The sequence below is a fragment of the Xyrauchen texanus genome, chromosome 12 (assembly GCF_025860055.1).
Source record: "Xyrauchen texanus isolate HMW12.3.18 chromosome 12, RBS_HiC_50CHRs, whole genome shotgun sequence".
Taxonomy (NCBI): domain Eukaryota; kingdom Metazoa; phylum Chordata; class Actinopteri; order Cypriniformes; family Catostomidae; genus Xyrauchen; species Xyrauchen texanus.
Window position 1 is genome coordinate 36,029,770 of NC_068287.1, and position 13,848 is coordinate 36,043,617.

At 37.9% G+C, this 13,848-nt stretch overlaps 1 protein-coding gene across 2 annotated transcripts in view; it reads right to left on the reverse strand.

The window, feature by feature from the left end:
* The window catches only part of LOC127652584 (speckle-type POZ protein-like), a 118,530-nt gene that overhangs the window by 46,364 nt on the left and 58,318 nt on the right, over positions 1–13,848 (reverse strand). For both annotated transcript variants that reach the window (XM_052138811.1, XM_052138812.1), the window contains exons 4-5: positions 12,658–12,779; positions 12,054–12,205 (exon numbers count right to left, since the gene is read on the reverse strand). In XM_052138811.1, coding sequence (XP_051994771.1) covers positions 12,054–12,205; positions 12,658–12,779 — 274 coding nt within the window. The remainder of the gene's footprint in view (positions 1–12,053; positions 12,206–12,657; positions 12,780–13,848) is intronic.

The window sequence follows — 13,848 nt, forward strand, 5'->3', positions numbered from 1 at the left end:
TATATTTTGAGCGGCCTGCACAGCTCCATACATCCCTTTCTAGCTCAACATATAGCGATATTTTGGGGCATGGTAACTTGTTCAGTCAGGGGAATATGAACATACATGGCAGACATGTACAAATGGTCAGAAACAGCGCTGTCGTTTCAACTTACTATTTACCAGAAGATCCATCCTACCTCATGTGCTGTATCCCCCACACACCCAGTCAAGTGAAGTGGTTTTTTATTGTCGTTCAACCATATACAGTTAGTACAGTACACAGCAAATCAAGACAATGTTCCTCCAGAATCATGGTGCTACATAAATCAACATAGGACAAACACAGAACCACATGAGACTACACAGACTAAATAACATTTCTACCCAGCTGACATTCAATCCGGCGATGCTGTCGGACGACCTGAATACCCTACCACACTTTCATGTACGGTGTGTATGTTATAGTGGTCTTGTTGATTATGATGTTAAACATTATGACCTTTTATTTAGTATAGCCTATTTGTTAATTGGGAATCAGTGTGCGAAAGGGCGATGAGTCCAAGTGGTGTTGGCAAAGGTTATTTGAAAATACTTTATTTTTGTAATTCCGCTTGGTGCCACTAGTAGTGCAGAAATTACACACTTCACTTTTAAATAAACTTCAAATGTAAAAATTGTAATCCAAACACTTTTGGCCAATACATAATGTAAACAGGACGTAAACATAAGATATAATTTTAAGGAATCCTGTAAATACACTGTGAAGGAGTAGTCATAAAGAGCAAGATATATAATGGCAATTATATATTATATATTACCAAGCCAATATAATGATACACTGGTGAATCTCATGTAAACAAAAAAATGTACTCCAAAAGATAGAACTTATTTTTAGGATTTTTGCATTGTGATATAATTATGACAACGAAGTACATTACCACAGTCATTTGGATTAGTGAAATATTTTTTTTTGTATTGTGCTTTTCATAATACATATAAAAGCAGCTTTACAAAAAATTACGTTACTATAATGCAATGAATGTTAATTAAAATAGTATAACTTAAAGTCAGTACTAACATGATGTATAAATACTTCATCTTTTTGTAATAAGAATTCGAATTTTTTTCATTCTGGCAGTGAAAATGGCTGTTGCTTAATTTGTCATGAAAAAATTAATTTTAAATGGTCCTAAAAAAGGCTTAATTTTCTTTAAATGAATATAACAATTTCATTCTTCTCATATTGGTGTGAAATACAACCCTGATATGTTCTTAACAGGTTTCATGAGATTCACTCTATTACAATTTAATGAAAGAAAATGAGATGCACAAAATAGCTGAAATCAAATTAGTTTACACAACATTAACACTAAATTTAAAATATTTTAAAACAGACTTGCATTACCCATTCACAAGGCCACGAAACGAGGAACTTCAATTTCTGTTAATCAGCACGTTGCCAACTACAGTAATGCTGATAATCTCAAAATGGTCAAATATCAGCAGATTAGTCAGCCTGGCCAATACACTGTTCTATCCCTAACAGGTTACAATTCTGATGAAGTTTTGCTTCCAGGTCTAAGCTCATGAGTTGTGATGTCTTGAATTGGACAGACAGGAGTGTTCACAGATGGCATGTTTTAATTCAGCTGCTTTGGGGAAGATGCTGATGAACCAGTGGGTAATTAAACCAGCCAGAATCAAGTACTTTTCACTAAATCATGTTACTGCCCTATTAAATGTGAGTTACACAATTTACACACTTCATTTTACATTTTCCAGTACCATACAAACAATAAAGGGGCTTTTCCACTGCACGGTACAACTCGACTCAACTCGAGACTGATCGCTTTTTTGGGGTTTTCCATTGTGGATAGCACCTGGTACCTGATACTTTTTTACATGGCTACCACCGGACCTACCAACAGAGTAGGAAAAAGTAAAAAAAAACATAAGTGACTACAGAAACATTAAGGAAAAGTGGAAGTGGTTCGACCAAATGGACACTATCTAAACCTGCGAGCAATGGGAGGGAGAGTGCCCTCTCAGCCACGATGGAAGATGCTACATTTTGTTACGTTAACTCTATACTCAGCTTGAAATCTTCATTTTATTTAGTTGACCAGCTACTGGAAGCTTGCTTCTAAAACAATCAGGCCAATTTAACTGTAACACTTGTGTAAAATCAGCATGCAACAACTGCTTTATGCAGCACAATGAGCTATTAGCTAACAGCTAGTGGTTGTGTTATTGTTTTGGTCAGTTTGTGTCATGTTTAAGATGATGTCATGCCAGTAGAGGCGACGCAACTATGACGATCAGCCTATAACCTCACCCACGTTGAGATGGCACTAACATGCAATGGAAAAGCAAGCTTAGAAAAGTAAAGAGAGTAGAGGCGAGTCGAACCACAACCTGCAGTGGAAAAGTGCCAAAACACACTTAAATGTGAAAGCAGTTTCTTTTTTTTTACTTTGATGGTCAGTAAATGACAAAAAAAGCCTGACTCCTTATGATCCTGTGACCCCAAAAAACTAAATTCTGTTATTATTTACTCATCATTATCATGTCCTTCCAAATCTATTTGACTTTCCTTATTCTATGGAATACAAAATATGTTAGGAAGAATGTTTGCCTCATCACCATTCACAGTAAAGGATGCAGAGATACTTAGATTAACATACTGCATATCTCCTTTTGTCATATAATTTGGAACAACATGAAAGTAAATGACAGAATAAAACATTTTGGGTTTACTACACCTTTAATGAACACAACCCTTGAATAGAGAAATAAAACTCTTTTGAAGAAATGGAAGGAAAGAAGAGAGAGTGGCAGAAAGAGTGACTGATTGGTCTCTTGAGAAGGTCTCAGGTCAGATCAGGGCATTGGCTAAACTTGTGCTCTCACTGGGGACATCTAGCAACTAGCCAGTGCAGTGGGGCAGGGCAAGTTCCTATTGGCTTCTAACCAGGGGTCAGACCTCTGCGGACATGAGTTGGATACACAAGCAGAGAGGAGGGGCACTTTACATGTCTGTCAGAACTCAACTCCAATAAGAGAAACTATTTGAAAGTACAAATTGGAAATATATATATTTATTTTAAATGGTAACACTTTGCAATAAGATTCCATTCATTAACATTGGTTATACATTAGATAACTAACAATGAACAAAATATTTTTTACAACATTTGTTTATGCTAGTTCATAAAAAATACAATTATTCATTGTTAGTTCATGTTAGTTCATAGTGCATGATCTAATGTTAACATTTGATTTAAAAAATGTATTACTATAAATTGAAATGAACATTATCCAAGATTAATAAATGCTGTAAAACGATTGTTTTTTAGTTCATCTTAACTAATGTTAACAAATACACCCTTATTGTAAAGTTTTACCAAAAAGACAACTAAAACTTGAAAAATATATAATACTCCTGCTCAGAGATGGAAAAAGAGAGAGTTTGAGGGGAGAGAAACAAGGGAAGAAAGAGAGAGAGCCGTATGTGGTAATAAATATTCAGGCCCTGGCGCTGGGATTTGGGGCATAGTGTCTAATACGCTGGCACATAGAGGAAAAGAGAAGGTTGCTCGGTTCACAAATGCATCAAGCATACACACACTAAAAGCCAGTGAGGTTGAAAGGGCAAGTTCTATTTTCCCATACTTTAAAATAAGTCTGTAAAAAAGAAAATTAGGTGAATTCCTATGCATCAAATGACCACTTTTAATAAGCAACACTGCATTTTCTCAGTCAAACTCATTGCCTAAGAGATCTGAATACATGGCTTCTTTATGATTTTCTAGAATCTTGGAACACTTGTTTAATTTCATAAGCATTTTATTTCATTTATTGCAATTAAATGAATGGCATTCACCAGTCACTGTGTTAGATGGGCAAAAAATTAATATTCCCAACTTGATTAACAGATGGACAGACACACTACAAATGTCTCTACAAAACTGGACCTCACAAAGCAGAGCTAAATAGTAAAACCTGATTTTCCGGAGGCTTTACAGTAAACCTGTCAGAGTTATAAATGTTACTCTATAGCAATATTCACTACTATGGGCCATGCTGGGCCGTGAGCAACAGCAGTAAAGGTCTACCATGTAAATATTCATCAAACAGTCAATAGCCAATAAAGCATGTTCAGAATCAATATCTGCCAGCATGCAGTCTCATCTGAAAAGCTACACACAGCAGGCAGAGCAGAGATTGTCAACAGAATAGTTTATGCACTACCAGCATTCATCTATTCTGCATTCATCTGTGTGCGCCTCCATTTCTCCATTAATCCAACATCTATATCCCACATAATCTGCACCTTTAAAAGTAAAAGGCCTATTTAAGGCTATCATGAGTATTAAATTTGGCTTACGATTAACTGTCCAAACAATAATTGTGATTATCACGATTAGGTGTCTGTTTTAGGGCTTTCACGATTAATTGTCATATAAAAAGTCATACTTCTTAAGGTGTGCGAGTGCTTCATACACATCTTAACTCACTTATTAATTTGACTCATGTCATAAATTATGTAAAATGTCTATAAGGCTTTTAAAAATTATGAATGACATGAAACTAATAATTTAAATAAAATATTTCCAAATAGGATAGAATAGAAACAAGGGATTCCTAATGAGCCATACACACATGGAGCAAACATTCGCCCAGCGATAAAGCTAAACTTCTTTTTATGGTGAGTGGAGTTTTTTTTATCTTCTATGCCCCGCGATTAAATGCCCCGACTAATACAATCACATGTCAGGAGCTGCTGCGCAGAAAGGTTGTTTTGACCACAAACATTAAACGCCGAAGCTGTAAGTAACACAAATAAATCAAGAGTTACAAACTTATTCACTGAACGGCTAATTTCACCTCTTTTGTGTGTGATGAAATTTCATAGCATTTATCTTCAAATAAATGTCATAGTATCATGACATTACAGGGTGGACAATAAATCGAGGGACACACAAAATATAAACCGAAATACCACAACTTGCACCGAGGATTTAAATGTCACCAAATTGTAGGTATGGCCCATATACAAGCCTATAAAAGATGTAAACAAACTAACCAGCTAAACACTGTTCAGGGCCAATGGGTTTGCTGTAGTTGGTTTGAGAATGGATCAACAAGGGTGCCAACAGTTGAAGCAATGTCTCAAAACGATCATGATACAACTTCAACTCCAGTATCAGTCTGAGGAACTGCCTATGTTCCTCTATTCTCTCAAGGAGTGAACCCAGTATCAACACCTTTTTCTTCTCCTGTCCTCATTGAGCAAAATACTAATAAACACCATCGGTGCTGCTTGAAGAAAAATCCATATTTTTTCTTCCTCTCCTCCAACATAGGTGGATGGCAGATCAGCTCAAAGGTGCATTGAGCCACCTACTGTACCGGTGTAACATTGCTTGTCGATTAGCGCCACCTTTTATAAAGTTTGGTGATTCGCTTTGCATAATTGCATCGCTTCCAGTGTGAAAAGGCCTTAAGTGGGTGTCTCCTCTGTGCCACTATGTGACAAACACAGCAAGTATGAACCCCACTGACCAAGAACATTTGACATTACACAAACATTAAATAAAATGAAACCGGAGTGCTTTGCATTCACTATCAAAATCCTTGTTTATATTTTCACGGGAGCTTGCCACGAGTCTCCACAGATAGCATGTGTATTACGGTGTGGCTCATTGTGATGGTCGGAGTTCAATTGAATAAGACAACATTTCTAAACTCGATTTTACGATTTATGACTTAAGAAAATTTAGTGCTTGACCCAAAATGAGTAGCTTATGCAAAAAAATGTTTATGAAGGTTTCATACTTGTATCATTTAGTCAAATCGATATTTGTGTGAACATGTAATGAGCATGCAGAGAAATTGCTTGATGAAAACAGCCAGATTTTATTCCTGTGTTGACATACTTCCTATTAAACTACTGCAAATCAGAGACAAAATAAGAGAAGGGACATTAATTGTAGTTTTAAATGTAGTTTGTAATCTTTTAAGAGTACACTTGCCTATACAGCAAATGGCCTTAAAGCAAACATAAATTACCTAAAGGCAATAAAACTCAAATTTTATTCCATGGAACCCTTAGCAGAGACGCTGCCTCTTTGCACTCTTTTCCCACAGAAGTTGTGGGAATGAAGGGACAGAAACTGGTTTCAAATGTCTATCAAAACCAATCACATTGATCCTCAGAGGGAATCAGCAGATCCAGCTCCTCGGCACCTCCATTCGCTCATAGGCGTGCCCCTTGATAACTCTCCCTGACTGACTCAATAAACATAAGTCATTCTGCAGAGTCCCAATGCCCCCACACAGCCCTCTTAATTAAAGCACTTTACTTTGTTTTTATTTCTCTCTCTCCACATCTGCTTTCTCCCCCCTCCTCTCTCATTCATCTTGCTCTCCCCCAGGAGAAGGGCAGGATTAAATTGGATTCTAAATGATCCAGAACCGATAGAGCAATTTCTGCTGCCATATTTTCATCTACAGTCCCGCTTTAAAAACTCTCCCCCATCACTGTATGGAGGCGTTCCAGCATTCCCCGGGGACGCCCCAAGCACGTCCCCCCTCCTTCCAGAGGGGCGTTAAATGGAGAGAATGTTGTGTGGAGGAAAGAGATGGAGGAAGGGGGGGGGCAAAAAACAAGGAGCGCCTTCTCGCCCATTAAGCTGTAGAAAATTGGAAAATGAGAGACAGGGCTGTTCAACCTCTCATCTTATCTCGCTTCCACAATCTGGCACCCTTTTCTCTTTCTTTCACTCTCGTTCCCCTGCCCATTTGTGAGATCCTTCACAAAGATGAGTGTGAGACTGATGCTTACCACCTTGTTTAACCTCCTAATGCAGGCTCGTATGAAACCTTCCCAGGGCTGATTTACCAGCTTAAATAATTTCAAATCACACTAGTAGGTTGAAGACTATTTGTTGTCAACATCTAGATATTTTAAAAGGGTTAGTTCACATAAAAATGAAAAGGAGGTGTTGGGCAAATGACAGCCTCAATCAACATTTACTTTTATTGTATGGAAAAAAGATGCAAATACAGTAAGTGTTGACTGAGCCTGTCAGTCCCTAATGATCTGCAGAACATATCCTTTTATGTTCAATGGAAAAAAGAAAGTCATAATGGTTTGGAATAACACAGGGTGAGTAACTGATGACAGAATAAACATTTTTGGATGAACTATACCTTTAAAATGTCCTTAATTGTTCACAATCATTATATAATTATTGTATAAGAGCAAAATGTTGGTGATTGATTTAGTGTTTGGGAGTCCAAGACAATTAAGTAATTTATCTACTCATGTATACTAGCAGGGATTTGGTCATGAGAGCACTAAGGGCTTTTCACACTATGTTTAAAGTATTTTTAACCCTGTGTTAAGGCCTCTAAACCCTGGGTCAAGCAATCACACTGGTACATTTCAAGGGGGATTAGCAACACTTAACTCTGGGCTATGATGTCCTAACCCCGAATTGTGGCACACGTATACAGTGCAAAACAATACAGCTCTAGAATGTAACAGCGAGTTACAAAGCAAGCTTACTCTGATGAGCCAAAACATTATGACCACTCTGGGTTATGATGTCCTACCCCGAATTGTGGCACATGTAAACAGTGCAAAAGAATACAGATCTAGAATGCAACAACGAGATACATAGCAAGCTAACTCTGATGAGCCAAAACATTATGACCACTCACAAGGGAAGTGAATAATGTTCATCTCCAAGCAAGGCCACATGTCAAGGTCTGTGTAGATTAGATTGTAAGTGAACAATCAGTTCTCATAGTTAACGTGTTGAATGCAGGGGAAATGGCCAGGAAAAAAGACCTGAGCAACTTTGACAAATTGTTATGGCCAGACAACTGGGTCAGATGATCTCTGAAAAGGCTAAGCTTGTGGAGTGCTCCCAGTCAGCAGTGGTGAGTACCTACCGACTCAGAGGAGGGTCAAACCACAAACCGGCAGTAGGGTTTTAGGCGCCCAAATCGATGCATGAGGGCAACGAAGGCTATCCCGTCTGGTCTGAACCAACAGAAGGTCTACTGTACCACAAGTCACAAAACATTTTAATGATGGTTTATGGGAGGAATGTGTCAAAACAGACAGCAGATTGCACGATGCATTGTACAGGGTTGCCTAACAGCAAACTGGTCAGAGTGCCTATGATGACCCCTGTCCACCGCCGAAAGCAACTACAATAGGCACGTGAGCATCGGAACTGGAACTTTGAGCAGTGGAAGGAGGTAGCCTGGTCCGATGAGTCCTGTTTTCTTTAACATCACATGGACGACCGTGTACCATGACCGTGTGCCGTTTACATGAAGTAATGGCACCAGGATGAACTGTGGACCATTCATGTGGATGTCAATTTGAAAAGTGACACCTACCTAAACATTGTCGCAGGCCAGGTACACCACTTCATGGCAATGGTATTCCCTGATGGCAGTGGCCTCTTTCAGAAGGATAATGAGCCCTGTCACACTGCACACATTGTTCTGGAACGGTTTGAAGAACATGAAGAGTTCAAGGCGTTGCCCTGGCCTCCAAATCCCCTAGATCTCAATCCGACTGAGCATCTGTGGGATGTGCTGGACCAACAAGTCCGATCCAAGACAACTCCACCTCACAACTTACAGGACTTAAAGGATCTGCTGCTAATGTTTTGGTGCCAGATACCACAGGACACCTTCAGTCATGTTCTTGTAGAGTCCAGTGCACTGGTTTGGCGGCACATGGAGGACCAACAGCATATTAGGCAGGTGATCAAAATGTTTTGGCTAAGAGTTCATTGCAAAAGACAACCAATCAAAATCGAAACAAGCTTTCCTTATTAAATATTTACGCAGTTTGATCAGTCGCAGGACTGTTACACACTGTGTTTTCTAAAGACAACCAGGCCAGATTTGCATTGCAACATTTCAACAGATAGATAAGCCATACTAAAACAAGTTGCATGATGTACTCCACCAATTAATGCCATTAACCTTAACCTTACAAATATCAGATAAGAACATTAACCTAGGATTTAAAAATTTGATTTATTATGATTAACTGATTAACTGTGATGAATTACTCAGGGTAAAGAATGAACAGTGTGAAACAAGCATTCATTTGCTTAAGCTTGTATTATTCTCACTTGCAAGTCGCTTTGGACAGAAGAATCTGCTAAATTAATGAATGTAAATGTAATTTTATGTGGAAATTGCCCAAAAGAGAGAAGCAATGTGCTTTATATAATGAATGGAAAAAAGAAAGGTTGTGTCAATGCTCAGCTGTCACACATGAGTTGCTCATGTGGGCAACACTGGTTTAAGTCTGGCTTGCATCATTACCAACCCCCCACCCCCACCTCATCATAAAGGGATGTTCAGTTGTGAAAGATAAATAATGGCACCAGCACAAACAGATTGAGGAAACAGAAAGGAAGCTATGGGAGATGGTGTACACAACCAGCTGCATTTGTCAGCTTTTGCTATCCTCATGAGGGCATCTTCATAAATGTTCTCTGTAGCAGAAAGGCAAAAACCAACTGACAATCACACAAAAACCCTCTGAAAAATCTGAAAATACCTTGCCTCAGAACAGGCAGGAAACAAAAACCAGGCATGAAGTTTCTTCATCTGAACAAATGTAATTCAGTTCTACTGAAGGCCAACCCCCATGTAACTTACTTAGACCCATCAAACAGGACAGCCCAGATGCTTCATCACACTCAAAACAAATCTTAATTAAAACACAGTCGTCTGCCGCAAATTTAATATTGCATGGGGAAAAGTTCACTTTGAATGTCATTACTTCTACACATAATACAAGACCACACACACTTTCAAAAGGCAGGCATGTTCATAATTAACTTCATTTCACAGGTTTGCGCATCTGTAGGATTGAAAGGTCTCTAAAGGAATCACGGAACACTGAGCTGTTCTGCAAAAATACTTTTCAATTACAGTATATCAAAGTTTCATAAAACTGATTTGTGTGTGTGTGTGTGTGTGTGTGTGTGTGTGTGCTGTGGAAATTATAGAGCCATCAAGAGGCAAGAGAGGGAGAGAGACAGACATACAGCACACACAGAGAGAGAATTCACGCATATGATGTGCTAGATTTCATTGGGTTTCTTGTTGAGCACTCCAATATGAAAAGAGCCAAATCATGGACATTTAGGGAACCTAGAAATGAATCCGGACCGGATGCTTTTTAAGGTTTGAAAAAAGAAGATATGACCATGAAAAATGAAGTATGGTCACCACCATAGGTTCCATTTAAACATCTTTAGATTTGAGGTACGTACCTTTGCATTATTTCTGCATTAAAAAGTGTCGCAGACTGCTGAGAATACGCTGTCATTTACACTCAAAGACAGACATGAGACACAAACCTTGCAAAGATGCTTCAAATAAAATATGAGGAGCTTGGTTTAAATGTTTTTCAATTTTTTTATATGCCAAAATGATGGACAGCATTTGGAATTATCTGTCCAATGTTTTAAAAAATAGGCAAGTGACAGAGAATTAGGTTTATGCAATCCCTGCTTATAATATCTGGTTCGACTCAATCTTTCAGGCATTAGCAGCAGTTGTGGGGGCTTATCGTTGTAACATAAAAATTTTTTATGGTTTTTAAGCCACGTTTTGTTGTTATAACACCCTCTAAAAGCACAGATTCCCCCAGAGCCATCACCAGTAAAGTTTGCCTAACTGATAACAACAACTAAGCAGAAGTGTGGAGCATCCAAGAATGGCGCCGCCCATGGAGAAGTCAGAAAAAAGGTGGATAACATACAAGATGACAGTGTTTCACCAGATGGAAACACTGCAACTACATACCACACTTTCCATGTCAAAATAAAAGCTCCAGGTCAAGGTAAATAAATAGGACAGAAATATAATACTTCTATAGACAACAAATTTGTATCATTGTATATAAAATAGAAATATAAGTGCATATAAATGAAGATCAATAAAACTCTTTCTCCCCTAATTTAGTGGAAACATGCCATGATTATTTTTAAAATATGTTTTTATTCAATACTCAAATTTCATGCCGCCTCTGGCTGTCTACAAAATTCTGGTGGGTGTCTTCATGGAAAACACTAACAAGCATTGCAGTCGGTGGATTATCATTTGTAACGGCAAATCTCGGCAATAATAATAAAAAAAAATTCCATTGTCGAATAGTCGCTTGATGTTATTTAACGTAACTTAAGATCATATAAAACCATAATGATGAAACCCGAGACGACAGGAGCGCTGCAGCTTGAGTGTCTGATAGAAACACAGATCACAGCTTGGCAATATATCTTTATTTCATCCTTAAAGGTCATATAATATGGGAGCATGCCATGTAAATAAACAAACTCCAAAACTGTCATTCTCTGTGCGGTCAGAGCTGCGGTTCAACCAGTCGTGGAAGGATGAGGTTGACTAAATATGATAAAGACTAAAAAGGACATTTGACACAGGACTAAGACTAAATTAAAAAACATATGACAAAATAAACACTTATTCAGTTGCCAGGTCATTAGGGGTGTATTAATGCAAAGCCAACGTTTAACGTGTTCTTAATGTCACTTTTTTGATCAGTATGGTACCACCTCCACCTCATTTTGAGCCAGAAAAACCCCTGAATACCTTTAAAATATTGAATCAACTTGGCTGTTTGGATGAAATGGTTCCCCTGAATAAATTATTTTTTTTTTTAAATCACTTTCGAGCATTTCAGAGCAAATACAAAATTATTGAGATATTTATTGAATAGGCTGAAAAATTTGGAGATAGAACTTATATAGCCATATCGCCCAGCCCTAGTGACGGAGTGCCTAGGCACCAGTGCAAAAAAAGCTTCACATTATTCAAGACTTTACTTAAAATCTGAAGACTGTACAACAACAGTAAACCTAATATTATTTGACTACACATCATATAAACTTATTTACGTTAAAATAATGTTTGAAACATTTCTACTATTGCATAGTATGTAAACCGTCATACTACTCCGGCCCTACATTGGATGAAAGTCTTTAGTTACATCGATGTCTCACCCATGGCTTTGGTTTCCTCTCCCTTGGCATTAAGGATGGAGAACTTGAACTTGGCACGAACTTCACTTTTAGGACAGCTGACCAAGAGCAGATAGAGTGACAGATAATCTTTACTCTCTTCATCAAGACCTTTAGGATTCACTCGCAAACACCTGTAAAAAATAAAATAAAAAATTGTTACCTTCAATGTTTTAGTGGTCCAGGTCATCATACACAATAACACAGTGTCCTCACCAAGAGCGATGCAATGAAGCAACATGCATTAAAAGCACTTTCAAACCATTTAAATCTTGGTTTTCGCCAAGCGCAAGGACAGTTTGTCGACCACTTGGTTTCCATTGCCGCGATGTCTCACTTGTGTTTGATTACACAACAGTTTTGAGCTCAGTGTACAGACAAATTGCTTGACACTGGTTAGGACATGGTGTTAACCACCATTTGCAACTTGACTTTATTTTACTCAAAAAGTTAAGTTACAAACAAATACATTTTCATAGACAAAAATGGCTCATAACAATGTACAATGATTTTCAATTAAACAACACATAAATGGTATAACGTGAATCCTTTGATTATGTAATTAAGCTCTGCCACCCCTTTGTACCATTTGAGCTTGTCATTGGCCCCCGAGGAGAAGGTGGAGCTTTTGATGACCTCACCCATCTCCTCCCGACAGAAGCTGAAGTTGTTGATGGTCCACATATAGGAGAACTTAACCACTTTGATCTGGACACACAAACACAGACATACACATAAGTGTATAACATCCACAGCATTTCATTTTTCCATTTATCCATCTACTTTTCCCTTTCCTAGAGTAGATCTGCAAGTGTTGGCTAAGACTTCAAAAAGTGACACATCAAAACTACCTTTCATCTTAATGTGCTCTGACAACAAACAGGATAGAGAAAAAAAGGAATAAAAGACCATAAACAAAACAAAAAAACACTGGGGGACAGATATGGCGAGAAATAAAAGCATTAGTGGAACACGTTTCTCCAGTAGTGAGGATTCTAAACACACAGGACGGTCCTGTGAAGTTACACACACTCAAAACACAGGCAAGATAATGACGATTATATATTTTTAGACACATACACAGGTTCGTCAGGTGCATTGAGATGGTTTCTAACACACCAAGATTAAAGCTTAGTACTGATTTACTTCTCATGTGTAGGCCCGGAAGGCTCTGATCCCTTGTGAGTTCATTTATTTGCTTTAATCTTACTTGAATTGCATTTTGAAAATGTAATTTAATTTCGCCACCAGTAAGAATATAGTAAATGAGTTGCATTCAGATTATAAGACATACCATAAGAATGTTGTACATGAGTCGTATTCGGATTATAAGACAACCAATATTATATTATAACCATTGCCGTTTGCCACCAAACCTGGTGCAAAGTGTATTGACGCGAAACGTTTTGTGTATAAACAAAATAAATTTGAGAGCAGAAGCAGAGGGCAAGATAATATATCAGTGAATAACAACTTAAATTTTGGCCTGTTCCTCCTCTGACTTCATATACAGTACACAAGACTGGTGTCAAGTCAGTGTGGTGCTTTTTTGTCCTTTTTGGTCACAGTATACCTAAATTCAGTTTAGTGCCATATTTCATTTTTGAGAACAAGGCTGTAAGGGACAGACTAAACGCTAAGAACTTTTCAGTAGACAAAAAAAAAAAACCTTGTGAAAATTAATATAAGGTGATAAAGCTTTATATAGTGCAGTCCACTGAGGAGACTAAAAGTCTTTCCCTCAGAGTCTCGTTTTCATATAAAATAAGGTATACAC